Consider the following 27,235-nt stretch of genomic DNA (forward strand, 5'->3'; position numbering starts at 1 on the left):
GCATATGTATCTACAAGTAACTCAAAAAAGGGGGAAGGGGCAGAGTATTGTACATTTGAAATGGGTGAATTTTATGGTATGTAAATGATACCTCAATAAAGTGCTTTCAAGAATTAAAGGCTCTGATATAAACACTCTAAAGAGGGTGACGAAGGACACAGCAAGTCTAGTGTCATTTGACAAACAGTAATTATTTTAGATTCAAGAAAATCCAACTATTAAAAATCTATCACCTTTGAATCATCTCTGACTTCATGGAATTTCCTATAAAGATCAAAGAAGACAGAGTCAAGGACTAAATTCTTAAAGATACAAATTCTATAAAAATGCTTGACTATTTACCCAGGATGTATCAATAATTGAGTATAAAATGCAAAAGGTATAAATGTCTCTTACGTGGTCTAATAAAAAAAAATAGCATAAATGCAAAATATATCAAATAAAATTGGTTTAATTACTCATTAAAAATCCAAGTACATAAACTAATGTGATTTAATTTGGATTGCTTCAAATAATTTTACAATATGTCTAAGAATAATGATCTAATTTGTTAAAAATATCTTAAATACCACAGTAAGCTGTTTAAATCTCCTACTTATATATTCTTATTTCTATTAAAATGACAGCAACATTAATAATAGTACTTTAATTACACACTGACTGAGTAATTAAGGAGAGACTTTTTAAATATTTAGGTCTTTTGGTTTTTAAAATTAATTTCTAGTTTTATCATGCTGAGATTAGAGAATGTGGGCTATATGATGTCTGCTTGAGAGAAATGTGTAGGTTTTCTTGACACTGCTACTCTGGAGGGTGAATCTAAAATTGGAGTTCCAAGTACACCACATGTTGTGTTACCTTATTAGATATTTCAGACAAGGTTTCTGACCCTCGGCAGCCTATAAAATGGGGGAATCACTCCTATTATACAGGACTGCTATGAGCCTTCATGAAGATAGCATATTTTAACTGGTAAAGCAGTGTCTCTGTCCTGACTCACTCACTTCTTTCTAACACAAAAATCTAAGGGACGGCTACACTTCTCCGACATGATTTTGGATGTAGTTTTCTCATTTTTAAAAAAAGAAATACAGTTGTAGTCGACATGAATCTGTTGTAACTAGCACAAAGGCACTTCCCCTCAGAGAGCAGAATAGATTAGATTAATTACCAAGAACTCTATCAAGTTCATTACTATCACTTAGGAGAATAATACTTTTCTATTTACTTCCAGTAGATGGCTACATTTCTTAGAGATGGAATTGTTTTTTGACTGATGGTACTTGCAATATCTTGTTCTCTTTTCAAGAGTCAGGTATGTCCACAAAAGAATGATAGCGATTACTTTATTAATGGCTGTTGGTACATCTAATATAAAATTATCTGTAAAATATATTAAGTAGCTTTAATCAAAACATTCCTATGCAGCAAGTTAAACATCAAATGAAGTACTATTCTATGAGAACATACCGCACTACTGCTTTCAGTAATTCTATGGCACTGAGCACTCACACAGCACATGCTGTGGAAAAGACTATATGTAATAAAGGATGGTTTAGGGGTGGGTGTAGCTCAGTGGTAGAGCACATGGTTAGCATGCACTAGGACCTCCATTAAAATAAACAAATGAATAAGTTAAAAAAAAAAAAAAGAATGGTTCATACATCAATTAGGTGGGTGGATGACACGCAGCAGATGACCAGAAGAGCACAAAGCAGTCTGGAGGTCTCAAAAAAGCATCCTGCTTTACATGCTTTTGTTTGAAGCAAACTGATCCCACAAAGCCTCTTCCTGAGCAAGCAGTGTCAAGTCACTGGTTACTGATGAGTGACATGAATAAGCTAAATTAAATACTCAGTATGAATGGTTACTTTTCTTCAGTATTTCTTAAGTGTCTAAACAGCAGAATTTATGAATAAGAAATTTCCCCTCTCAGATAAAGATCTAACATGTGTACCAAGAGCGTTATCTCTAAAGTGCAAATTCTATTAAGACTTAAATATGAGGCAGTTCACTCATTTATATTTTCTTAGAAATTTTCAATTGTTTTCCAACTGGAAAGTAACAACTAGATTTTTGATTACTTTAGGTTTTAGAAAAAACATCAAGTGTTATCCTGTGATATCATTCAGTGGCACAAGAGCACGGGACATTCTGTGAGAAAATACTTTCTATGAGACACTTATAATCAAATTGGCAGCCCAGAATTTATTTCTCGACTTCCAAGAGAACAGACCACCAAAGTCGTTTAGAACAGACTCAGCAGAGGGGGGACGAAAAGAAAAGAAAAGAAAAAACCTGATAACCAATCACACTTCTAACACTGAAAGGCCAACAACCGTAGAGAAATGGAGGAAGGGTAAGTCCACAAGGAGGTCTTTCTGAGGAGAAAGGGGAAATAGCTAAGTACTAAGAGGTCACAGGGTACATTAAACACATAAAAAAAAAAACCCTACTCATTAAATTTAAAGATCTGGTCCTGCAAGAGCAGTTTTTGTTACTAAGAGGCATACCATTTGTAGGGTGTTTTTTTTTTAATTCAAAAAGATTTACAATATTACTTTGTTTCCTGAAGGTTTTTTCCTGTTCTTTAATTTGATTTTACAACGAGTGGTTACCAAATGGCATCTAAACAAATGTAAAAATTAAGATGTGTTATTTGAAATGTAACCAGAAAGTGGAGAATTTGGGGCTTATTTAATTTCACTTCTTTAATTTCTTCAGTTTCTTTAGCAAGAAATGTTCCACCGTCTGCTTAAACTTTAAAATAAAATAATCAGACTTCTCACCAGCATTGGTTTTAATCGCGCTGATTCTCTGACTGCACTCCTTACTCAACCCAACTGTAATCAGCAGCGGCCACGGCAGCATATCCCAACCCCCCTCCTTGGGGCCACCACGCTCCGTGCCCACCAACCACAGTGGCCATTCCTACGAGGGCTGTGGAATTAAAAAACAAAACAGAAACTGTAATTCTCACTGAATTGCTTTTATACAAATCAGACAAGGTACTAAAATAAAATAAATATTGATGGCAGCCCAAAATGGGAGGAAAGTCAATAATGAGATGAGAAAACAGCTAGCAATGAAAAGAGACTGACACTTGATTCAGGCTCCTTCTGTAACTAGTTGGGAGTATTGGGCAAGTCACTTACATTTCAAACCCCCAGTTTCCTCACCCAGAAAACAAGGATTTTAATCCTTGATCCCTAAAAGTCTCTTTTAGCTATAAAACTCTTCAATTCTATAAAAGTGAGAAAATCCTAAAAAATTAACCTAAAATGGAGAGGTGATGGAGACGGATGAGTGCATTAAGCATCTCTTTTCCCCCGTGTTCATGGCTTCCACAAATCACTACTCAGCATGAGCAGACGAGGCTCTCCCAGCCTGGCTCACCGGCTGAAATCTTGTTCCTTCTTTCAAATAGCTTATGAAACCTTCTGCAATCTGCTCTTGAAAAATACACAAATTGCTGATTACAGGGCTCAACTCCCTAAACCTGCTGCCTAAACTTAAAACCAAACCTCTTTTCTCATCTCTACATCACAGAAAGCACTTGCCCCAAATCGAATATAAAACTTATTTAAGAAAGGATGTTTTAGTTTACTGTAGAATCAACATCAATAAATGTCAGAAAAGCAAAATGTTGAAGAAAAAATGAAGAATAGGGAACATAAATTTCTAGAAGTAGATTGTTTTAAAACATTAAAAATAATTCAATGAAAAGGTAATACAAGTTATATGTACATTTCACAGACTTCATATTAATGATTTTGACACATTATCACAGGTCAGCCAGAGGACTATCCAGTTTCCAAATCTGAATCAAAACGTAGGGGAAAAAAACAGAGTTGTACACAGCAGCTGGGTGAGTAACAAACTATAAAACTATAAATTTGAATGACTAATTTCAGTGCACTGTGATCAAAGAAAAGATAATTTCTTGGCACTTCAATGTTTTTATACTGTGAAATAAGGAAAATGACTATCTTTTCATCTATGTAAAAGCACAATAAACACACAAAACAGTCCATATTAAACTGATCACATGGATAATAAATTATGATACATGCTTTAGCTTATTTAGTTATTACCATAAGATGTTTTGTGGATGGAAGTATTTCAATGGGGTTATTTCCAAAAGCACCTGTTTAAAATTTGGCAGATGTCGAAGGGGCCCAAACTACATTAGCTAAGTGGCCGTAACCTACTATAAATGAAGTACATGAACCTGATACGAAGCACCAACTTAAAAGCCAAATTAACAACAATTTGAGAATGGACACAGGCTGGTATTAAGCACCTGAGATATAAAAGATAAACTTGAACAATACTTTATGAAGGATTTACAACATCTTTCAAACCTGGAAGAAGCACAGGCAATTTTTACAGTGGGTCACAGCCAAAACAGTATCACAGTAAACCTGAAAGCCTTTACCTTTCGTTTCCAATATGCTGATTAGATTCACTGTCTAAAGCTGTGATGGTAATGTGCGTCTAGGTCACACTGAGAGAAGGTGGTACCTACCACCTGATAATGCTTACAAACACACAAGACCCATTTCTGTTCTCAGACACACCTTTCCCACCCCTATTTGCTCTGCTCCCAACATAAAGACTGCCATGTTCTTTCTTCACCAGAAAGGCTTACCTCTAACTTTTCCTAACTCCTTTCCACCTTACAAGCTACCTCTGCTTGTGTTTATTTTGAGACAATTTCAGCCACATGAAATAGCAGTAAGTAAGGAACACACAAACTCCAGCTGTGATATGCTTTGCTCCTGGAGACCCTAAAACACAAACCTTCCTCTCACACACATCATCCCTTAAGCAAAGCGTTCCAAGAAAAATAGTAAGCTTTTCTTCAGGTAATTGGTAGGGAGAAAAAAACAAACGAACAAACAAAACAAACCCAAAAAACAAACTAAAAACCTTCCAAGAAAGATAATCCTTGTGTAAGTTTGTCTATTTCATTACAATCAGGCATTTCTCATGAATATATTTTTGCTCAGTTATTCCTACCCTATCAGCCACGGTATCAGTGTTAGGCAGCCTCTAAGATGGCTCCCAAAGACCCCTGCATCCTGGGATTCACGCCCTTGCATAATCCTCTCCACAATGATTCAGAGTTGGATTTTACTGGCTCACTTCTGACAATACAATATGGCAGCAGGGATGGGAATGCCACTTTTGAGATTAGGTTATAAAGACTACAGAGAGTCTTGGGTGCTCTCTGTTGGATTGCTCACTCCAGGGAACGCCAGCTGCCATACTGCATCCAGCGTCTCAGACAAAATGTCAAGCTAACTGGATAAAAATGGCAAGTTTCCTACTCAACCTAAAAACAGAATAAAATTTACTTTCATTCTGATATCTACTCAATTTTGTAAACCATTTTCTTAGGAGGGGAATCCCTCCTATCTCAGGAATATGGTTATGAAACTCCAAACATTAAAAGAAAAAAAAAAGAAAAGGTGAAATGGAAAACATAAATTAGCATCACTTTGCAGTAATAAAGGTCGTGATATATTGATTTGGAGAGGAAATACCTAGGATCCTTGAAAATAAAAATTCCACCTGGCAAACCAAGTAGATTCAATTATTATTAGATACATAAAGAACTTAAAAATAAAGAAAACACTTAAATGACTAGGGATTGGGATCTATTTGTGATTTCATCCAACGACATTAATTGAGCACCCACCACGTAAGAAACTAGAGGCCAGTCACACAGAAACAAACAAGTGACGACAGATTAAGAATTTACTAAATTTATAACCAACGTTTAACAGCTGAAGCAACTGGCAATCCACCCTGACCTTAACTGTATGTGTCTGCATTCATATTCCTGGAAAGTACTGTAAAGAATCGAAAACGGTGCCCATGCACCCAAAACAAACAAAACAAACAAAACAAACAAACAAACAAACAAAAAGCACCCCACTACTTGAAAAGCAACATCTGGGCTGGAAGAAAGCCCTGCTGGCTGTTTCCCGGCTTTACTTCAGAACGAAGCCGAGTCACACCTGGGGTCTCCAGCCAACCCACACCCCAGTGGCCTAGGAATTCAAGGAACACACCTACTCCCGCCTCCTGACGCGCGTCCCTCATTTTCATAAGCCATCACCGCTGTCACTCAAGATGCTTTGCACTGTCATTGGTCCCAAAGTCTGGCTGGTTGGCAAGTTTCTGCCAACTGGCAAGCACCGGCTTGTCTCTATGTCCGAGAAGAAAAGTAGGGGTGTAGGGGGAGGACAGGCAAGAGCTCTGAAATACCGAGAGCGGCGCGCGTACCTGAGCGACCTGCGATCCCCACCGCCGCCGCGACGACTCGGCCTCTCGGCGGGGGCTTTTAGCCAAAAAGAAATGGCTCAGCCGGGAACGGGTGCCCAGGCCATGGAGAAGCCGGCTCCCACTTTACTGGTTCACGCCGGCGGAGGAGACGGCGGGAAGAAGCCCAGACAGAACTCCGAACCCCTCGGAACTCCGCGCGCCTGAGGCTGCAGCTGCCGGAGCCGCGGAGTTTTTGACGTTTCCTATTGTTGCCGGAAGTGACGCCAGGGTTCGGAGCCTCCAGGAAGAAGTATTTTCATCTCCCTGGCCTCCGATTCGCCACAGCGCCCCTGTTTCTCACTTCTCAGTCCGATCATCGCAGAGCCTCAAAATTGGACAGACCTCGAATCTGCACAGTGGGGTCGGACTGGCCGCCGAGAAGGCCCTCGGCAGGGTCAGTCTCCCCAGGGGTCTGGATAAACGTGCTGTGGAATCTGCAGCGCGGAATCAAGGAGCGCGGAAGAGCCGGCTTCTTGGAGGGCCCTGCCGCGGTGCATGGCGGGATTCCACCCGCGGCTCCCAATACAAACGGTCGGCGCGAGGAGCGCGTCCGGGCGTGGGCGTCGGGCCGCAGGGACTCGCTGCTGGAGCTTGGGCTCCCGGGGCTCCCGGGGCTGCCGGGGCTCTCGGGTAGCACATGCTGCCGCCTCTGCTGCCTGTTGCGCGGGGCCGTCCGGAGGCCTTCAGAGCCCGCTTCTTTGCTGGGCCGCTGCGGGGTGAGCCCGGGGGAGCTGGCGAGGCTGCGACCCAGGCTGGGCAGGGGTCGCCTCTCTCCGCTGCCCTAACCGAGGCTCCGGGCGGGGGCGAATGACTAGGTCGGCCCTTCCTCCTTTTAAATGAAGTCGGGGGAGGAGAGCCCTAGACGTGCCTTGCCCATGGACCCAACTGGGATATCCTTTTGATAACAACAGCGTGGGAGGACTCGCAGAACCGCGGCCCCTCATCCTCTGGGACTAGGCTGTGACTTAGAGTGGGGAAGTCACAGACTGCTTCCTCCCGTTGCAGCCTCTGAGCTGAAGAGCGATCCGGCTCCTCGGAAATACTGAGTAGAAGGGCGAGACGAAAGTAGCCCATGTTTTCTCTCCTTTGCATTTCCCTAGCGTTTCAGTGTTTCTCCACGTTTCCTGTGTTTCCCTCAGTATGGAAAAAAAATCAATCTTGAAATGTGGATTCCAGAATTATAGCCATAGTAGATAATTTTTCTAAAGTTATTCACAGACCTTTTAATAGTTTTCTATGTGAGCACAGCTATCCCACAGAGTTGTGACCTTGACCTTTCTTTGCTCCCCGTTTCCCCCATTTTCCCCCTCTCTAGTTTTGATAGATGATGTCCAGCGTTATTTGCGCTGTCTCAAACTCTTAACCATCGTTCGTAATCATTACACTAGTTTAGTTTATTTGCTTCATTCTGAGCAAAAACCAGAGTTCAGTGACATTCCATTGGAAGGCATCGTTTAAATGACTTCCAACAACAGTGAGGTTGGAGTAGGTTAAAAATCTTAACCTGCTATTTCATATCATTTTCCATTATCTCCTGTATTAAGTTCAGTTGGGCAGATCTAAGTGGCAGCAGAGAACTCTGGTGGAAGCTGGGAAGCGGTATTGAGGCCATCTTAGTGGCTGAATCTACACCACAAGCTGAGCAGCAGTATGTGCTTTTTTCCTTTTAGTTTCCTATTGTGAGGGTTATAACGCAATAATGTTAAGCGACTTCTTAAAAAGCAAGTTATTTTTCATCTCTAAAAGCACTGTAGTAAAATGTGTGTAAGTCCTAGATTGGCTTTTTAATGTCTTAATTTTTAGTGTTTTTCAGTTGTATAATAGTAAAGCCTTTCATGAAAATGTAGAGCAGTAGCTGTAATTTTTTTTTCTGTAATACTCTTTATTTTTTTTTTAATCCCTTTAGTTTTTCTATCCTGTTTCATCACTTATCTCCTTCACCTACAGATCCCAGCTGTACTTTGTATCTTACTCTTCTTCAATGTATTCTGCTGGTACTGAAGAGGATGTGTTCCAGGGACATACTTTGTTGTCAGAAATTCCATTACCAGAGGTAGAAATAATGAGACATTGATATATGTTACAGGACTTCAGAGAAAGGAAGGATGGAAAGACTGTAAAGTGTTAAAGAAAACAAAAATTCCATGTACTGCAAAGATGGAAAATACATCTGGAAAGATTAAAGGAAGTCTGCGGGAAGAGATAAAATTTATATTAAAGTTATAGAATGTCTTAGGAGAAGAGGTGCCCCTGGAAGTGTTAAGATACATGGGTCTGGAACTTAAAGTAAGCTACGACCTACTGTATTGGCCAGTGGCATCACCCAAGAATTTATATTTTTTGCAGTCAACAGCTAGATTAGTTCCCACTTCATCTTACCCAGGAAAATAAAGGCTGGTCTTGGGAAGTCATCTTTAACTGCTTCCATATGTACATCCACCCCCCCCCCCAAGTCATCCTAAAAGATGTTAAATAAGCTTTACCTTCTTGGCCAGTATTTTGTGGAATGTGATTTTAAGATCACCTCCTCTTTTTCTAGTTCCCTCCCATTTGACACTACCTGAAATTCCCTCTGCCTAAAAATGTAAATGTTTTGTTGAAGTAATTGACTGGCTGAAAACTACTGACTCAGACTCATGAGTGAGTGTTTAAAAGTATATTCAATAACCTGTTTTTCACCATGTTGCTAAAGGAAAGGAGACTTGGAGCCCTTTAAGAGGAGGAGAGGATACAGAAGCGGGTGGCCAGGGCCTTAAAATAGAAAGCTTACTAAATTTTGGACTTTGCAAATCCTCAGCCTGATTTACCTCTGGTTATGTATAGATACAGGGAAGGTGTGTAAGAAGGTGATTTGTATCCAGGCAACTGCTGGAATGTTGACTAGGGGAAAAGATCATGCTAACTCCACTGCTCCTGATTTATGGATTGTTCTGTTTTGTCTTTAATGTCAGTGACTTCGTTTTAGAGGCGCTTCAATCCCAGAGGATTCAATACTCAAGGTATTATGTGTTATTCCCCTTATGAAGTTTTCATGGATAGTTACAAATACTAGATATTTTTAATTGTGTCATTGAGCTGTGACTTGCTGATTGATTAAATTTGCAGTTTAGAAGCCTTTTGTCTATTTCTAGCAAAAGTTCTTAACCATTTATTTTATGAACCTCCTTTGGGAATAGCCTCCCTTGAGAATCTAATGAAAGTCCTACCCCATGCAATAAAATGAGTCATTTAAAAATATAATTCCGTGGTGGGGGTAAGTATAGCTCAGTGGTAGAGGGTGTGCTGACCATGTACGGGGTCCTGGGTTCAATCTCCAGGACCTCTACTAAAAAAAAAAAATACATATATATATATAATTTTTTATATATATTTTTATATATATATATAAAATTCCATGGTATTATTTTCTTTGAGATTTAAAAAAATGAGCCATTTTATTTAAAATCTCAAGTCTTGTTCCTGTCTTTGGGTGCACATAAATATACAGCCATATTCTGTTATTTGTGTTATTTGGAGTCACATTCCTGTTTCATGGGCCCTGTGTATGTCAGTAGATATTGCCAGTAAGTTTCCTAAAGCAATTGTGTTAACTTACCCTTTCACAGCATTGTGTTCTGTTTCAGATGCTTTACAGCCTCCTGTTTTGGATTTATTTTGTAATTTCATAATGAGATTGTGTATCTTTTCAGGTTTACTCTTTTGCAAAGTTCCTGTTTGAGTCTCTTTCCCTTTCAAGTCTCTTTCCCATTTTTCTATTGAGTTGTCTTTCTTTTTTCTTGTTACTCTGTAGGAAGTTCTTTACATATTTTAGGTAATCTTTTTGTTCGTTATATGTAATGACAGCATCAGCTTACGCTCAGTGGCTTATCTTTCCACTCTCCTAGGATGTCTTTTGATAACAAAAGTTAGTGATTTTAATGTGTTTCGTTTATCAGTCATAAGACAAGAAATCTTTATCTACCTGAAGATCATAAAAATATTCTACTCTGTGATCTCCAGAAAGCCTGTTTCTCTTACATTTTACATTTAGAGTTTCAACAAACCTGGAATTAATTGTGAAGGATGTGAGGTACCCTTTACATCAAGGGGTCAAGGTTTATTTATTCCATCTGGATATTCATTTGACACAGTAACATTTATTGGAAAAGACCATCCGCTCTCCAGGGCTCCTTACCTTTGTCATAAATCTAGTGTTGATGTACACACAGTCCATTTCTGTACTCTGTTCTGTTCCACTGGTCTGTTTGTACACCTTTTCAATAATTGTAAATTTAACTTTATAATGAGTCTTATTGTCCAGTGGTTAAATCCTCCAGTTTTGACCTTTTTCACATTGTGTTATTTATCATTTATCTCTTGCGTATCTATGTAGCTTTTGGAATCAGCTTGTGAATTTCCATCTTAAACTGTAGGGAGTTTTTGGGAGGCATGGAATGGAGGAAATATATTGACTCTATGGATCAACTTACTAAGTCTTCAAATCCTTGATCAGGGTGTAGACCTCTTATTTAGAGCTCCTTTATTTATCTCAGTAAAGTTTTATTTATTTACTTATTTTTTGTTTTGCAGTTTTACACACCTGTTTTAGATTTAGTCACATGTTTTGATATTTATTGAGGCTAGTGAGTTATTTATAAATATGTATTTTTAAACATTTTCTGGTTCTTTGGGGAATACAGAGAAATACAATTGATTTTTGTGTATTGGCCTTCTGTCCAGCAACCTTGCTAAATTCACGTTTCTTTTGGATTTTGTCAAATACAATTATGTCATCTGTGACTAATGACATTTTTATTTCTTCCTCATTATTATTTTTTATTTCTTCTTTTTTAGTCTTTTTTAGTCTTTACTCTTTTCATTTCTTTTTCTTGCATTTTTGTACTAAGACCTCTAGCACAATGTTGAATAGAAATGGTGAGAGTGGACAAGCTTGCCTTTTCCCAGTCTCAGGAAAACAGCTTTCAGTATTTCCTTACTAAGTATGATGTTCACAGTAGACTTTTTGCAGGTAACTTCAGGCAGTTCCCTTCTATTGCTGATGTCCTAAGAATTAGAGCATGAAGGGATGTTGAATTTTATCAAATGCCTATTCTATATGTATTGAAATAATCATAAGGCTTTTCTTCATTATTTGTCAATGTATTAAATTATTCTAATTTTGTTGTTTTTGCTGTTCAAATCATCTCAGCTTTGACCACTGGAAGCTTTCATTTTAGTGGTGTTTAGAAAAAGGGAATGAAGTAGCATGCATTTAATCTGCCATATTTAGCTAGCTGAATCCCGAAAATTTTTTAACTCATCTATTTTTTTTCTTTTTTAAATATGTAATATTTTAGGTTTATATTCTCTAATTACAAAAATATCTATTTTATTTTTTTAATGCAAAGCATCTGATTTGCAACTGTGTAAGTTCAGAGCCCTGGGAATAATCATGAAATCTGTGCTAAATTTCTCTGTCTCCCTTTCTCCCTGATTTTATTGTGTAGCCTTTATAAGCATCCAAAATAGTCATTGGTGGAGAGTCTTTTACGGTGATATCACCCCAAGAGGTACCTTGTTATTCAAAATTAAGTATTTGGGAGAGTGTCATAGACTATTAGTCATGTTGTAAAAAGATGAACGTAGAGGCAGACTTTTTTTTTCTGATGAAAAATACTAAAGGGAAAAACACACCTGATACGCAGGAATAGATACTAAAGACAAGACCGTAGTAGAGCAGTACGGGAGGTAAATTAGGGGAGACGTAGCTAAGATAGCTGTGGCAACTGTGTGTGAGATACGAACGAAAGAAATTAGAGAAGCTTAACAAACAGCAAAGACTTAGTGTTTCATTGATTTTTTTTTTTAGGTGAAAAATTAATTTCCTAAGCTGGATCTGGATCGACTGTTAAAGAATGGCAACCGGTGACTTAAAAAGAAGCTTACGGAACCTGGAACAGGTGCTTCGCTCGCTGAATTACCCGCGGGAGGTGGACTGTGTCGGGTGAGCCACAGCAGCAGACTTCTTTGCGTTATTTTCAGGAATGATTCGAGGTGGTCTGTGACATGAGGGGAACATCTAAATAAAACTACAGGCTTTAGCTGGGTCCTTAAAATGTTTTCCTTGAGATGAAGGTATTTTAGAAAGCAGTTAGGAATCTGTTTCTAAGTATGAATTAATGAAAAATCCCAACACAAGAGATTTAAAACAACTTTCAGAAGTAGAAGCATAAAAGGGGTGGTCTTTGTGCAAATTTGAATCTCTCGGAAGTGTAATAGATTTCATTAGTTCTATAATTTATCACCCTCTCTCGTTCAGTTGGATAGTATTCCTTTGTGATTTAGAAGATTCTAGGTGATAGGTTTATTTTAACAACTTACTCCATGCTTGAAGATGGTATTAAGCTATCTCATTTAATGCTATCTTATTTAATAGCTCCACTTGGAACCTTTTCCTTTAGTTTCCACTTTGCAAATATGCCTTACGTGCCTCTGTAGGATATAGCAGCATTCCTTTCCTCTGTGATTCTGCCGGTCTCATCTGGCGCTCCCGTCGTCCCCTGTCCCGTCATAGCCCCTTTTCTTCCTGCCTGCGATCAGTGAGGCATTAAATGTTTCTCCTGCTACAGTGCAGCCTGCCGCCTGGTGCTTTTGTTGAGTTCCCTGCGTGTCCCCCACATCCAGAAATGTACCTGGCACGTCTCAGAAGCTAATTAGACATGTATTCAATGAACATGTCAAGGGACAAGTCTGGATCAGGCGTATAGTGAGTGAAACTGGATTTGGTCAAATACAATTATGTCATCTGTGACTAATGACATTTTTATTTCTTCCTCATTATTATTTTTTTATTTCTTCCTTTTTAGTCTTTTTTAGTCTTTACTCCTTTCATTTCTTTTTCTTGCATTTTTGTACTGAGACCTCTAGCACAGGTGTCTTCTGAGTGTAGCATTCAAACATCTGATTTTCTCATTGACCCCAGAGTCACATTAAGAACAAGTTTAGATTATCTTATAACCGAGTGATGTCTGAGGGTTTATCTCAGGTAGGTAATGCTACTTGCTGCCAGATTCCTCTCCCCAACCCATCATACACACACACACAGATACACCCTCCACGTATTTTGATTCTTTATATTTTTTCCCATTTTTAAATTTTTTACTGACGTCTGGTTTTTGTGTTGGTGTGCCAATTTATATTCTGCTTTTCTTACTCTCTAGGCGAAGTCCTTAAAAACTAGATAACCAAGAGTTCTGAGATCATTTAACATAGGAGGTATTAAATGCAGACCTGGCTGTTTTCTATTCATATTGTGCATAAGATGGACAGATTTTGCTGTGAAAAAGTGTTTTTTCATTTCCTGTTTTGAACCTTCTCACATATAGACAAGGTTGCCCGAGCAGTTTCCTCACTGGGTAAATTATAACTGTACCCATCAACATAAAAGAGAAACAATTATGTTTGTCCTAAAAAAAACCCAAAATATAGTGTTATCATCAAAGTTGTCCCCTGCCTTATTTTAAAAAAAATGGGGCGGGGATGGAGAGATTTACGTACAAGTATGAATTTTGTGGAAAGCAAATGTTTTAAGTACATTATTGCCTCCATTAAATAAATACGCTGGGGCCTTGTTGTGAGAGAATCAGTGAGGGCACTTCACTCTGAGAAATGTGTGCACGTGTGTGGACGACTGGAAACGGGCTCTGGCAGAGCGTGTGGTGCCATGTGCTGAGCACCGGGAGTCGTTGCAGTGGGGGGTCCCTGTGGGTCAGGAAGCTGAGAATGGCGTCCTGGAAGACTTGAGAGTTGACTGATTCGTAAAGAACGGATGACATGGGGGGAGGGTGTCGCTCAAGTGGCAGAGCGCATGCTCAGCATACGCAAGGCCCTGAGTTCAACCCCAGTACCTCCTCTAAAACACCTGAGTACCTCTCCCCCCAAAATTTTTTTTAAAAAACTAAAAATAGAAAAAAATAAAAACAGTAGAAATTGAAAAAAACAAAAAAAGAAAAAAGAATGGCTGGCACATGACAGAGAAGAGGGGGAAGCCTTTCTGGGCTGGAGGAATTAGCTGCTAAGGCGCGGTTTCACACGTGCTGGCCGTCGGGAGGACGGTCAGCTGGCCAGCCCGTCACGGTCCAGGCCTGGTCCAGCCTCGCTCCTCATCTGGAACTTAGACCTGGCGGTGTTTCGCCTTTGCAGGCTTGTGGTGAAGAGCAGGTGAGGGAAGGTGAGACGCGTTCGCAAAGCCACGGGGTGGCCTTGGGCCCTAGGGGGCAGTGCGTTTGCTCTCTTAGGAGGAGGAAATGGCCCCGCCAGGCTAGGCTCTGACAATTCCGCCAGTTCCGTGGGAAATAGGCTCGTGGCACCGATGAGTGAGCGTGAGCTTTGTTTCACAGTAACGCGCTGTCTGAGCTTAGAGCAGCAGGTAGGACCTGAAGGGTCTGGGCCCCACCTAGTGATGATGGCGGGAGCGGCCCATCTTGACAGCGTTTCTTACGCTTCCCTGATTACCCGACTTGGTGGGATTATGCTCGCTGAGCATCTCTTTGTTTTTTTCCTAACAGTTTGGTGAAAGGAGACACCGCAGCATCCCTGCCCATCATCAGCTATTCCCTCACCTCGTACTCGCCTTACGTAACAGAACTTCTGCTGGAGTCCAACGTGGAGCTCCTAGCAAAGAATGACTTGCGCTTTATAGATACCGTCTATAAGGTACTGTGAATTCATGGAACAGTCATTCTTTCGCAGGTCACTGAGTGGTTCTTTTAAGGTCCATGTTTTCATAACTCCTGAACTATGTGCAGCATGTGTAGTTGACAGAGTGTTTTCATATACATTCATCTTATTTAAATATAGTAATTATCAGACATAGAAAACAAACCTGTGGCTACTGGGGGGGAAGGGAGTGGGAAGGGATAAATTGGGAGTTCAAGATTTGCAGATACTAACTAATATATAAAAAACAGATAAACAAGTCCATACTCTACAGCACAGGGAACTCTATTCAATGTCTTGTACTAACTTATGGTGAAAGAGACTATGAAAATGAATATATGTATGTTCCTATGTGACTGAAGCAGTATGCTGTACACCAGAAACTGACACAACGTTGTGAACTGACTATACTTCAATAAAAAACAATGTATAATAATAGATAATAATAAATAAATAGAATCCCTACTATAATCAAGATGCAATTCAAGTTTGCTTTACGTTTCATACACTAATAAATATGGCAGCTGGTAAACGTTCATCATTAGTTGTCATTTGTCCTTTTTATATCGAGTTTTAATAAAATTTGGTATATTGGCAGAAGTTATGGAGAAATGTGGTTTTATTAAAAAAAAACGTGGCTTTATTGAGTCAAGTTTGTGGTTCATAGAGTTGTGAATTAATTTGGTTGTTTCTAAGAAGGAACTACAACTTATGTTGGAAGAACTTACGCTCCTTAAGGTCTGAAGCCCTGTCTTACTGTCTACCCTGGTGTCTGCACTTGTGCTCTGTGTGTCCTGAACTTAATCTCCTATTTGATTTTTGAAAACCTTACTTTGTATCATTAATTTTTGCTGGAGTACTGTGGTTTTCTTAACCTTTTTAAAAAAATACAAAGCCCACTTACCAAATCAAATCTCATTGTTTTCTTTTTTGAGTAGAGAGCTGCATTTGATGAAATGGTAGCTTTTGTATGTGGTGTCTGTCTCATCTTCCCTTTCCTTGCCTTTCACCCCGGAAAGCTCCCCTGGAAGCCCGAGAGGCACGTCTAAGAAATCCTCAGGTTCTCCAGAGAAAGTTCTGCGAATTACCGGTTTAATCTATTTCTCTCATTTTGCAAATGAGAAATTGAACCTCAGTAGTCTACTGACTTGTTTAAAAATCAAGTCATGATTTCTCTAGGCAAACAGAACTGCGGTTTTCTGATACCTGGTGTGCTGATCTTCTACAGTGAGCTGAGGTTTTCCAGTACCTATGAGGATACTTGAACTTGCTGACAATTAGCTATCCTTCTCCATCGCTCTGGACAGCCAGCCATACTCCGTACATCCCCAGCTACCTTTCTCCTACCTGTTCTTCCTGGTCGTGACCCACTCTATGCCTACACATCTCTTTAGCGCCCTTTACTTAACGGCTTCATCCTACCCCTTCTCCTCTCAAAAATGGCATTACACCCCTGATCACATGGTCATTTGTCATTTTGGATTTTCGAAAGAAATTGCTCCTGATTATTACATTGATCTATTTCCTCTTTACAGCTTCTTCGCGATCAATTTAATTATAAACCAATCTTGACAAAAAAGCAGTTTCTCCAGTGTGGATTTGCAGAATGGAAAATCCAAATTATTTGTGATATTTTGAATTGTGTGATGAAAAAGCACAAGGAATTGAGTTGTCTTGAGAAGGTAAATGTATTAATGATATTAACTTATGCTGCGTGGGTATGTTTTACCGTGTAAAACCAGTACCCTAGTCAGCAGATAAGTGCACAGTGCAATTACTGCGTTATTCACAGCTTTGGGTAACCTTATGTGCCTGATGTTTGCTTTAAATGCTAGTCACTTGCTTTTACACATTTGTGACTTGAAGCTGCTAGTCCTGAACTAACAGTTCAAACATAGTACCTTTTCGTCAGTTAGTTTTCAAAAGACATGTGGTCTCGTTAGACTCGCATCACTTGGCAGTCACGTTTCACACGAACATTTAAATTTCATGCCGTCACACACAGCTTATTATGTCTTAATACCTTTTTTTCAGACTCCATCACAACAAAGGAAAAAAATCAATTCTGTTAAGTCAGAACCCTGTACCAGCGGTGAGAAGACAGCCACCGAACCTGTTGGCACTGATGTCACTGGCAGGTTTATGACGTCAGGAAAGGTAGGGCAGTACAAAGAGGATGTGTCCTGCAGTGTTCAGAGTTGCCCGCCTAACTGATCCAGCGTGCAAGGTTCACTTTTCGGACTAGCACCTGATACGACACTCTGCTCAGACATTAGCGCGTGAGGTTTAACAGTGCGTGTCGTGTATTGTCTGGGAACATTCCCAAAGGTGTCAGAAGAGGGCAGAAATATACAAGTGAACAGGCTTTCTCTTTAAATTTGTGACCCCTAACTCTGCCTGTTGTGATCATGAACATTTACTCTTAGCGAAGTATCTAGTCTCCCGGAGCACCCTCCCGGGAGTTACGGTGATGGGGCATGGTTTGCATACATTCACGTTTCTGCACCAGGAGTGTGAATTGCCCAAGGAGTGACGTCCTTAAATCTATAATCTGGTTTTGGGTTAGGGTTGGGAAGCACTTTCTCTCTGTGGGTAGAGCTCTTCCCTGCCCTTGTCTGCTCCCAGCGCCTGTGGCTTGAAGGTGTATTTAGGGACAGATTTCTCTCTCCAAGGGAAAATGAAGCCAAAATATGATTTTAGCACGGCAAATAGACTTCCAGCTGACTTCCATCCCGGGCAGACCCTCTGAGACTGAAGGCTGGACTACCAGATGAATAGTGTGTAATTAGATAAAAGATGTGAGTGTTTTTTGGCTGAAGTAAAACCTAGGGAATTATTTTTCCCCAAGTCAAAAGATGAGTTATATAGACAGAATCTGTGAATCTACATACTTTATGCCTTTATAAAAAATAATGACGTTTAACTGTAAGGAAAAGGTTCTTATGTCAGTAACTTTAAAAAATATGTCTGTTGGCTCCACGTCATGAGGGCCACATGGAAGGGAGGGCTGCGTCTGGTGTCCTTTCCCAACTAGAATTTATATAAACAGGGATTTTCTTACACTGATTTTTTTTTATCATCGTGCTTAGAATTAAATACATTGTAAGGACTTTCTCAGTCTGAGCTGATATAACTGAACACAGCCTTCTGTTTCAGTGTTGGGGCTGAGGGGCTGCCCCACTCATGACCCACTCATAAAGCCAGTGCTTTTTGTTTGGGCTTCCCATATGTGGTAGTTGAAACTTCTGTAAGTCTTAAATGGGAGAGAGGATGTTTCTTTTGAAAAATTGCTCAGTGTATGTTTAAGACAACCGTGTGAGGGGAACGCGGGCGCCCCCTGACGTGTCTGTCTCTGTGCAGAAGAAAGCCGTGGTGATCCGTCACCTGTACAGCGAAGACGGCGCCAACCTTCCTGAAGATGCAGGTCCAGTAACACATGTTAATGAAGCATTTGACGTTTGTGACCTAAAGGCTCCTGAAATAAAGATTCCTGAATTAGAGATTTCTGAGATTAACTGTGAGCAGCAGGTAAGAACTGTGGACTTCTTTAGCAGATGTCAATACTTCTCGCTTTGACTTACATGAGCATTTCAGCATCTAATCTTTGGATCACTTCCGGCCTTCTGAATGATCAATCACGTTATGCTACCTTTGTTACTATTACGCAAGAATCAGTAAGTCTTACCGAAGGTCATTCAAAAGGTATTATCTGCTCCACATGTCGAGGGCACCAGGCGGGGTGTCGTGGCCAGAGCAGTGATGAGTAAGACATAATACTTGGCTTCAAGGAATTGACAGCCTCGTGTGAGATGAAGGTACACTCCTTTACAAGTGACCACACAGACAGCGGAGCACTGCCCATCACCCGCTGGAGACCAGAAAGTGATGTGTCCCCGACCATCTCCCTCATTCTTCCTCTCAACTCTCCCTCAACAGAACTGTCCACCAAAAAGAGCTTCTCTGTCACTAAAGACTAAATAAAAAGCTCTTTCCGCTGAGCATTTGAGAAGAGGTTGACATAAGATCTGAGCAGGAGGGAGGGAAGCAGTGATGAGCTCTTGGTGTCACACCTGGAGTGACAGGAGCAAGGGCCCCCGTGGGTGCAGTGATTCGTAGCTGCTCTCCAGCGGCCGCACAGTCGGCTTCTCTGATCTGGGCTGAAGCCGGGGGGGAAATAAAACCTGCCTACATTGATTCTTAAAAAAAAAAAAAGATATGCTACTTTGTTTAGTGAGGGCTCTTCACCACCTATCCCCATGTTGATGAACGGGGGAGGGGGGCACCACTGTCGTTCCATTTCCTTTTTGGGCCCTTGCTGTCCTCTGGGCTGTCTCTCTCTCAGAATGTCATTTCTACTCCTTTATAGCCACAGACACCATTACAGTGTCCAGTCTCTGCTGCTCCTGTTAAAGCTGCTTTTCCTATCTTTCTTCTATGTCTTGTGACTTCCGTACATCTCGGTATACAGTTGGCATTTATAAAAACCACCAGATGGCCGTGAGGCTTGTTTCCTACTGACAGCAGACCGGACAGGCTGGATGCGCTGCCGCCTCCTGGTCGTTTCCTCTTGGCTCTCTCCTCGCGTGGTGACAAGGAGCTAGTTACGGCTTTATTTGTACTGACTGGCGCTGTTCTGAGAGCTTTATGCACATTAACTCGTTTAATCTTACAAGCCCCAAATGAAATAGGCACTCGTATCACCTGTTTTTTTTGGAAGATGAGGAAATTGAGTCATCAGGGCGTCTCACGGGAGCTGGTGTCGGTGTCCGGGTGGTCTGCCTCCAGAAGCAGCCCCCTGACTCTCATGCTGTCCTGCCAGCCGTAACTGCTGAAGCAACGCAATGAAATGGGAGACACTGAATTATTGGAATTTTAGTTTATGTAATATTTTTAATGTTTCTAATCATTTCAGGATATAAAAGTTAGCGCTGAGATCACTGCACTGCGGATTATGCTTGCTGAATGCCAAGAAAAACTTAAGAAACTGACTTGCATAGAGAGCAGATTGGAATCTCTGGAAGAAAAAATGAAAGGCAAAGTGATGGTGAATGAAAAAACCTGGAATAATCTTCTAAGTCGTGTCACTCTTCTTGAAACAGAAATGCTTTTATCTAAAAAGGTACTTTCTTCCCTCATTTATGGAAGATCTCAGATACAACAAAGAATGTCTTTTCTTCATCGTTATGCATGTATTCTCTGGGATGGCTAAATAAGAGAATGTCTAGGCTACGGGAAACGTTTAGATGGAATGAGATCCTGTTTAGACACGGCCCGTTTGGTGCTGGTGGTGGTGGCTCTGGCTTTTCCCTTCAGCAGGTAAGGTCACCTGACAGCCTTGTAAGTCGAGCCTTCAGACAGGCCCTTTGCTTTCTGGTCCTAGTTTTTCTTTCCTGCCTAGAATTAGTACATTAGTACAAGGCTTCTATCTCCTTCTACATTTAAAAGATCATTTTTTATACGTAGGGATATTTATGTTTTGCTTGTAAATAAAATAATCAGAAGTATTTAAACATTTATTATGTCATATTTTATGCTTAGCGGGAAGAGTATAAAATGGGAACATTTCTTCGCATTTGATCCTAAATGCTATACTGTATTATTCCAGAACGATGAATACGTGCAGTTTAATGAAATGAGTGAAGACTGTGCCTCGAGCAGCGACATGGGTGCTCTCAGTCTGGGTAAGTTCTCGGCGTGCTGCTGACATGGTAAGGACTTTTATAATATTTGGTCATTTTAATATCCTGAAGCCTTGTCTTTTCAGAAACTGCAAAGCTCCTAGGAACTAAGGAAATGCTGAATTTACAGACTATTAGCCAGGAGTTGCTAGAAAAGCCAGCTTACGTATCTTACGTGACAGAGTGGTTGAATAAATTCCAGGGTACAAAACTGCAATCTTTTAGAGGTATTTTACTCCTTTAATTGCAAAATGCTTTAGAATAATAAAAATGGACCACCAGAGTTTTTGATGCAAACTTAAGTGATAGCTTTCACATATGTAAATAGTATAGGTAAGAGGGAAAAACACACTTGTCAGTAACCTATGAAGTTTTACAGACCTCTTGCGTTTCAGCAGTTCGCTGACGATGATGAAATGAGAAGGACCGAAAAGGAGGGCACATCTTCTCCATGCTGCTTCACTGCACTAGGCTCCTGGCGTTTTCGCTGTGACTGAGCAGCAGGGACAGGCTTTCTGGGCTGGCTCTTCAGGGACAGCTTTTATTTCTTTGGTTCTTACACTTTCTGAAAAGACAAAGGTCTGAATTTTGTCTCGTGTTTGTAATTAAGTCATATTTGAGATATTCTGTCCAATTCAGAAGTCGTAATGAAGCTAAATTTTAAAAATTTGTGCATGTTTAACATCATTCAATCTTTCAGCTACTACATAAATAACCATTTAACGTCAGCACATTATAATGCCAACTGTGGTCCTGCACTGTTCTACCTGCTGTAGTGAAAAATGTGATTCTCAAAGCAGCCATCCAAGAACAACAAAACAAAAACAAAAAAAAACCAAAGCAGCCATACAAGATAAGTGGTATTATCCATATTTTACAGAGGAGGAAACTGAGGCAGGGAACTCGAATAACTGCCAAAGGCCACACAGCCATTGAATGACGGAACAGATCTGAGTCGAGGCCTATTAGCTTTAAAGTGTTCTCTTCACCACTGCGTATGTAGTGCACATGCCAGTTTCATTGCCCAGAGAACAATTTCAATAATTAGGTTATTAAATATAATTATTTGGGATGCTATTGCTGGCACTAAATTTATCAGAGACTACAGATTTCAGATTGAGTACCGGTTGGCTTTTTTACTTTTGTCATTCATGACTCAACAAATTTGAAAGCTCAGCTCTAAGATTCTTGAGAGCAAGACTGTATTTTATGATCTGTCCAGCATAATGTCTGCGCTTCCATGCCCAGTGCCTGTATGTGGTAGAAATCAAATCTCTATGCACTGAAAGAATACTGAATGCCTGCTATCTGCAGAGCACTGCCTTTTCCAAGTTTGACTTCACCTGTTTGGACTTAGTATTTTTTAAATATCACATTACAGAGTATACTTGTAATGAAACACCAAGCTTAAGACACTGTGCTGGGACTTACAGTGAAGAGCAGAGAGACCACTATCTGAAATGGATGGTAGGTTATGAATAAGGTGGAAATAGTCTCAAGAAATTGATAACCTGCCCTTGATCAATGAAGAGTCAGATTTATAAAGCCTCACCCATCACACCTTACCTGTTACTGCTGCTTGGACGCAGAGGGCTCGCCTTCCTTTTGGTGTCGTGAGCAGTAATTCACCAGTCTGATTGTGGGATCGTGGTAAATTGGGAATGGGTTTTGTGCAGTTCATGCTGATGGGTACGTGGAGGAATGGAGCAGATAGGGGAGAGAAGTAGACAGAAGAGGCTTTGGCTCCGTGACAGAGGAAAGTCCTGTGGTTGCACTTTGTTCCCTAGTTGAGGTTGTCTGTGTAGGCTTACAGTAAAACTATGTAAATCAGTTTAAACGGGTGCCTGATTTTTTTTTTTTTTCAGCCTTGTTTTTGCAGCCAAATGCACCGTGACTAAACACAGGGCTTATGGGATTGGTTGCACAGGAGGTCGTCTTATCTGTGACGTTCTTTAATTGATGCGGTTGTAGGAAAGACTGCCGTCATGTTGAATGAGTGTCAGGATCCTGGAAATGAAAGGTTGTTCAGTTCTTTAGGAAAGTCAGTCTGTGAACCCTGAATTTTAAGCAGTTTTTTTCCATGGATGTCAACTCAGGGTGGAATGTTTCTTGATTTTTAAAAAGTACGTATAGTCACTTTTAGTAATAGTTGCCACCAAGAATACACATGAGTCAACAGCTTATGCTTAAAAATACATTAACCTGCCTCTTAAATTGATTACTGTCATGATGAAGATAATATCACCTTCTGTGATTTTTATTGGCCAGTTTTTAATACCTAGGTCTCCATGTGCAGGTCATTATCCTTAAAGAATATTAAAGACTAATCTGGACCTCCTATACCAGTTTCCATTTTATATCGAGATGATGTTTGGTTTTCTTCCCTCTATACATAAAATGTTAGACACTTGACTCCACTGTGAAAGGACAAGGTAATCTACAAGTTAATTTCTCCGCAGACAGAAAAAGCAAAGAGGAGAGGCAAGCAGGCGTCCCTCTGTCCTCTGGCTACAGCACGGTGTCATCGGATTCAACTCCCCGGGCCTCCACTGTTAACTACTGTGGTTTGAGAGAGATTTCCGAGGTAAGAAGACCTGGCGCCGACATAGATGATTCCCCCTCCGAGGCTGGGAGGACGAGCAGGCGTTAGATTCAGTCGTAGGTGCCACTGGCGAGAAAAACAGTGAAACTGTAAATCTTAATCCCGTAAAGATTCTTTGCGATAAATAAACAGAACTTAATGCATTGTTTTAGACTGTGTTTTCTGTGTTCACGGACCATCTTTATGGTTTGCTTTGAGAAATTGCCTAAATTTTTTGCTTTTTAAATTACAGGAAACAACAGTCCAGAAAATGGAAAGGATGAAAAAAATGTAAGTAACAGAAAAGGGCAACAGAAATGCACGTCTCTGTAGGGGGTTGTGTCGGGTTTCAGTGCGCACAGAGCGCGCATACGCGTTTCAGACCCTGAAGGTCCCTCAGTCGGGTGTGGGATTTCCTTCAGGACCCCGGTGGATGATAAACCCACCCACCGTTATGTGTTTGCGAGATGAGTCACTGTTTTTGTTTCCAGCAAGTGATGTAAAATGTTGTTCACGGAATTAATTGCAGATTAAAGGGTGCAGAGACATTTTTGGTTGATAGTTCATCAAGAATTGTCTATTTTCGATACCCACTTTGTGAAAATAATAAATTATGTAAATAGGTGGTTTGGAGACATTTAAGTATTGCTATAACATTTTCAGTCCTTTAGACAATTATTGGCATGGTAGAAACTAAGTATGGAACTTTGATCTAACAAAAACATGAAATTACATGATTTTTCTCAAAAGCAGTTGAAGGGAAATAAGAAATGAAATGGCATAGGATTATCATGCAGCCTACTACTTTAAAAACTATAATTTTGTTTTTGAAATTTGAGATGTACTGAAATAACTTATGCTCCACGAATTAACTCATAACTTTCTGACTGTAGAACGTGGCTATAGAATACCATTATTCACAGTAACTGTGCCTATAAATAAGCAGTGAAATCTATTTTAGGCTCAAAAGCATAATTTCAACAACCTAGATTCCATGCCTCATTACAAATCAGTTATTTACTTAATATATTATTTATTTATTGTATTTCAGGTTTGAAGAAACTGCAGAGTTACTGAAATGTCCAAATCACTCACTATAGAATTTTCTGCACGAACTTCTCTAGGACTCTCACTACTGTACATGCTGTATATTTGAAGAGTTCTCTAGGCAGTTTTAAGACACTGTAATATTTGTATTAGAATTTGAATTCCATTTCGTATATTAGCTTCTTCATTCAGTATTGAATAAATGCTTCCATTTTTTGCACTATGGTTATACTGGTTTACTCTTCTTAGGAGCACTTCTGTGCCAGGACATTTGTTTTACGGAGTGAAGTCATTTCAGCACTGTTTTTGTGTTGACGTTTGTTGGCAGTGTGCTAAGTACCATGTTTTTTAAAGCACAGGCTTGAGGACCACGGTTTACATCCTGTTGGAAACGCTCCACCTGGGACTTGCGTATTGTCCCCGGGAGGCTCACGTGCATTCCATCGTGACATCTGCACTGATGAATTTGTTGTCATGAGAAGTTCAAAATGCTCGTTGAGGTTTAAATAAAACAAAAATACGACTATTTCATGCTTAGTCAAAAGGCAGAACACATTTCCAGTTAACGCCGAGGACGTCAGGGCACGCTTCTCCTTCTGTGCTTGGGAGCAGGTTGGACAGCCGTGAGGCTGTGTTGAGTGTTTTCTTACTCTGTTCCGTCACACATTTTAAGACCAGCAGCTCAGACACAGATGGTGGCCGCCCAGTATTACAAGATACACAGTGAGTTTTTGTGTTTTTTTGTGACGGGAAGCTGTGTAATTTTCTAGAGAGAGAAAGTCTTAGGTGAGAAAAATGAAATTCATTTTAAGTTACTAGGTCATTTCCTTTTTTAACTATAAATAAAAGATGTGATAATAGTCCTGGGCAATCTTCAAGAAAATTGGTTCCATTATTTAGAAGGAAAAAAAGAGAATTATTATTATTTAGATCATCTGATAATTTATTCATATGTTTATATTATGTAAATGTAAGTTGATAGTTGTCACATATGAAATTATTAACACTAAGTTAAAACTAAGTAGAAATAACACTTGGGAAAGCACTTTAATTTTCTAACACGGGTCCGGGGCAGTCATCACACTTTAAAATTATGAACTTTGGAAGTTAGCATACAACTTTGAATTTAGTAGTTTCAGTAACTATGTCTAGAATTGATGAATCCCATTAGCCTTATTTTTTTCAGATAAAAAAAATTGTAAATCAAAATAGATATTTACAGTCATAAAAGAAACTTGTCAATTAAACGTGTAACAATTCATCGTCAGCATGGAATTGTAGCGCCACCTTGTGGTGTAGATGCCTGTGTTTTAAACCTTGTAATGCCTTTTGTTAAAACACGTGATTTCCCATAAAACATAGGATCACATTTTCCCTTTTGAAAAACTCAATTGCAATTTTAAAAAGAAGCATTTTTGAAGTTCTCTTGTGCAAGACAGAAGAAAAAGTCTTCTTTTCTCTTTTGTCTTTCCCCCTCTCCTTCTTCCTTTATGTAGTGTGCATATACACACAATTAGATGATTTCAAACATTTTTAATCTCCTAATTTACATAAGTGCAAAATACAAGTATCTAATGAAAATATCGTAAAAGATGTCTTATATTATCAGGTGGAAATTTGGACTCCAAATGTTTTCATTACTGTTATCTAACAACTTAAGCAGGAACGAATAAAATCAACTAACACCAGACGTTGCTTACAAAGACTCTCACTATGCTACCTCGACAATGTAATCTTCTGGGGAAAAAAAAAGAAAGCAAATTTGATTTCGTTTAAGTTACTGAAAAGGGAGCCAAATTATTTATTATTCCAACTCTCTTAGAAATAGTAGAAAAAGTCCTCTCTCTCGAGCAATTTGGTAAGTATTTTGTAACCATAAACCAGCCCCTTTTGATTAACTTGAAGGTCTCAGGAAAGTGAGGGAGGGGAGTCCTGGAGAGATTATTTGGAGCTACATAATTAAACCCACAGTTAACTGGAATTCTCACTAACTCCGTCCCCTGAACTCTCCCACAAGCGGACTGAAAGGTATTTATTATTCTGGCCTCAAAGGCGGCGGCCGCGTGTGGGGCCCGCCCGCGCGGTGCTGCGGGGCCGCGTCTGGCTGGAGATCACACGCGGGCGCCGGCGGTGCGTGAGGGGGATGAGAAGTGATGGCAACTGCGGGGAAGTTCTGGGCAAAGCCTTCTATTTGTTTGTTTTACTCGAACATTTTTAATGCCATGTTTTAACATGTGATACAGACCCTGAAAAATAAAACTTCAAGACTTCGGAGCTGCATTTTATGCCGCTCGTTACTCCCAGCTTTACATCCTTGACAGGCACTCGGGGAAGCATTAAAGACTGAAAGAACCTTATCAATTTTACACACTACAACACTTTCTGAGCTCAAATAACAGTATAGATTTAATTTATACTTTTTAACAATCCCCAGGTTCATCTAGTGAAAATGCCGGGTTCCTTATACTGCTGACGCAAAGAGTGAAGAAAGACAGCAGTAGCAACACCGAGAACGTGCGCACTTCTTGGGGACGGAGGGGATTTTTTAAAACCCATATTTATTTTAGCATGGCTTTTATTTATGTCTAACAGTTGTTGGAATGGGGACTGGTTAGTACGTGTGTCTCATTTTTCTCTGAAGTCCACTAAATCACTAACAGAAATTTTTTATTAAAAAAATTTAATGCAAAATATTCAAGTCAACATTTTAAAATTAAGAACAGCGCACTTATTCAGTAAGTATCCCAAATGTATACATTATTTGAATTGTACATTATGGATGGTATGAAGAAAAAGGAGGGAATCCCTGTTTCAATTACCCAGGAAACCTGAGCAGTGGGAATTAGGCTGATAGGAGGGCTGGATATTTCGGAGTAAGTCCTAGCTTGTAACCCTTCGG

At 40.0% G+C, this 27,235-nt stretch overlaps 2 protein-coding genes across 13 annotated transcripts in view; one reads left to right on the forward strand and one right to left on the reverse strand.

The window, feature by feature from the left end:
- The window catches only part of FBXO8 (F-box protein 8), a 34,481-nt gene extending 27,816 nt beyond the window's left edge, over positions 1–6,665 (reverse strand). Inside the window, exon 1 of the mRNA XM_006203175.3 lies at positions 6,295–6,665. The gene's annotated coding sequence lies outside the window, so the exon portion shown is untranslated. The remainder of the gene's footprint in view (positions 1–6,294) is intronic.
- Positions 6,666–6,818: 153 nt separating this feature from the next.
- CEP44 (centrosomal protein 44) lies at positions 6,819–24,556 on the forward strand. 12 transcript variants are annotated; one of them, XM_072952428.1, is made up of 15 exons: positions 6,819–7,049; positions 7,878–7,981; positions 8,281–8,386; positions 9,285–9,335; positions 12,182–12,316; positions 14,880–15,027; positions 16,566–16,712; positions 17,065–17,187; positions 18,391–18,558; positions 19,943–20,149; positions 20,636–20,711; positions 20,795–20,935; positions 23,168–23,292; positions 23,543–23,580; positions 24,341–24,556. In XM_072952428.1, the coding sequence occupies exons 5-15, from the start codon at positions 12,228–12,230 to the stop codon at positions 24,387–24,389; spliced, it is 1,311 nt and encodes a 436-aa protein (XP_072808529.1). In that variant the 5' UTR covers positions 6,819–7,049; positions 7,878–7,981; positions 8,281–8,386; positions 9,285–9,335; positions 12,182–12,227; the 3' UTR covers positions 24,390–24,556. The 12 variants fall into 12 exon arrangements, 11 of the variants coding, with proteins under 11 accessions (XP_072808529.1, XP_072808525.1, XP_072808527.1 ...); XM_072952424.1 differs by having other exon boundaries at positions 9,285–9,332; XM_072952426.1 differs by having other exon boundaries at positions 9,299–9,332.
- Positions 24,557–27,235: the final 2,679 nt, after the last annotated feature.

Source organism: Vicugna pacos, chromosome 31 (assembly GCF_048564905.1).
Source record: "Vicugna pacos chromosome 31, VicPac4, whole genome shotgun sequence".
Classification (NCBI taxonomy): Eukaryota; Metazoa; Chordata; class Mammalia; order Artiodactyla; family Camelidae; genus Vicugna; species Vicugna pacos.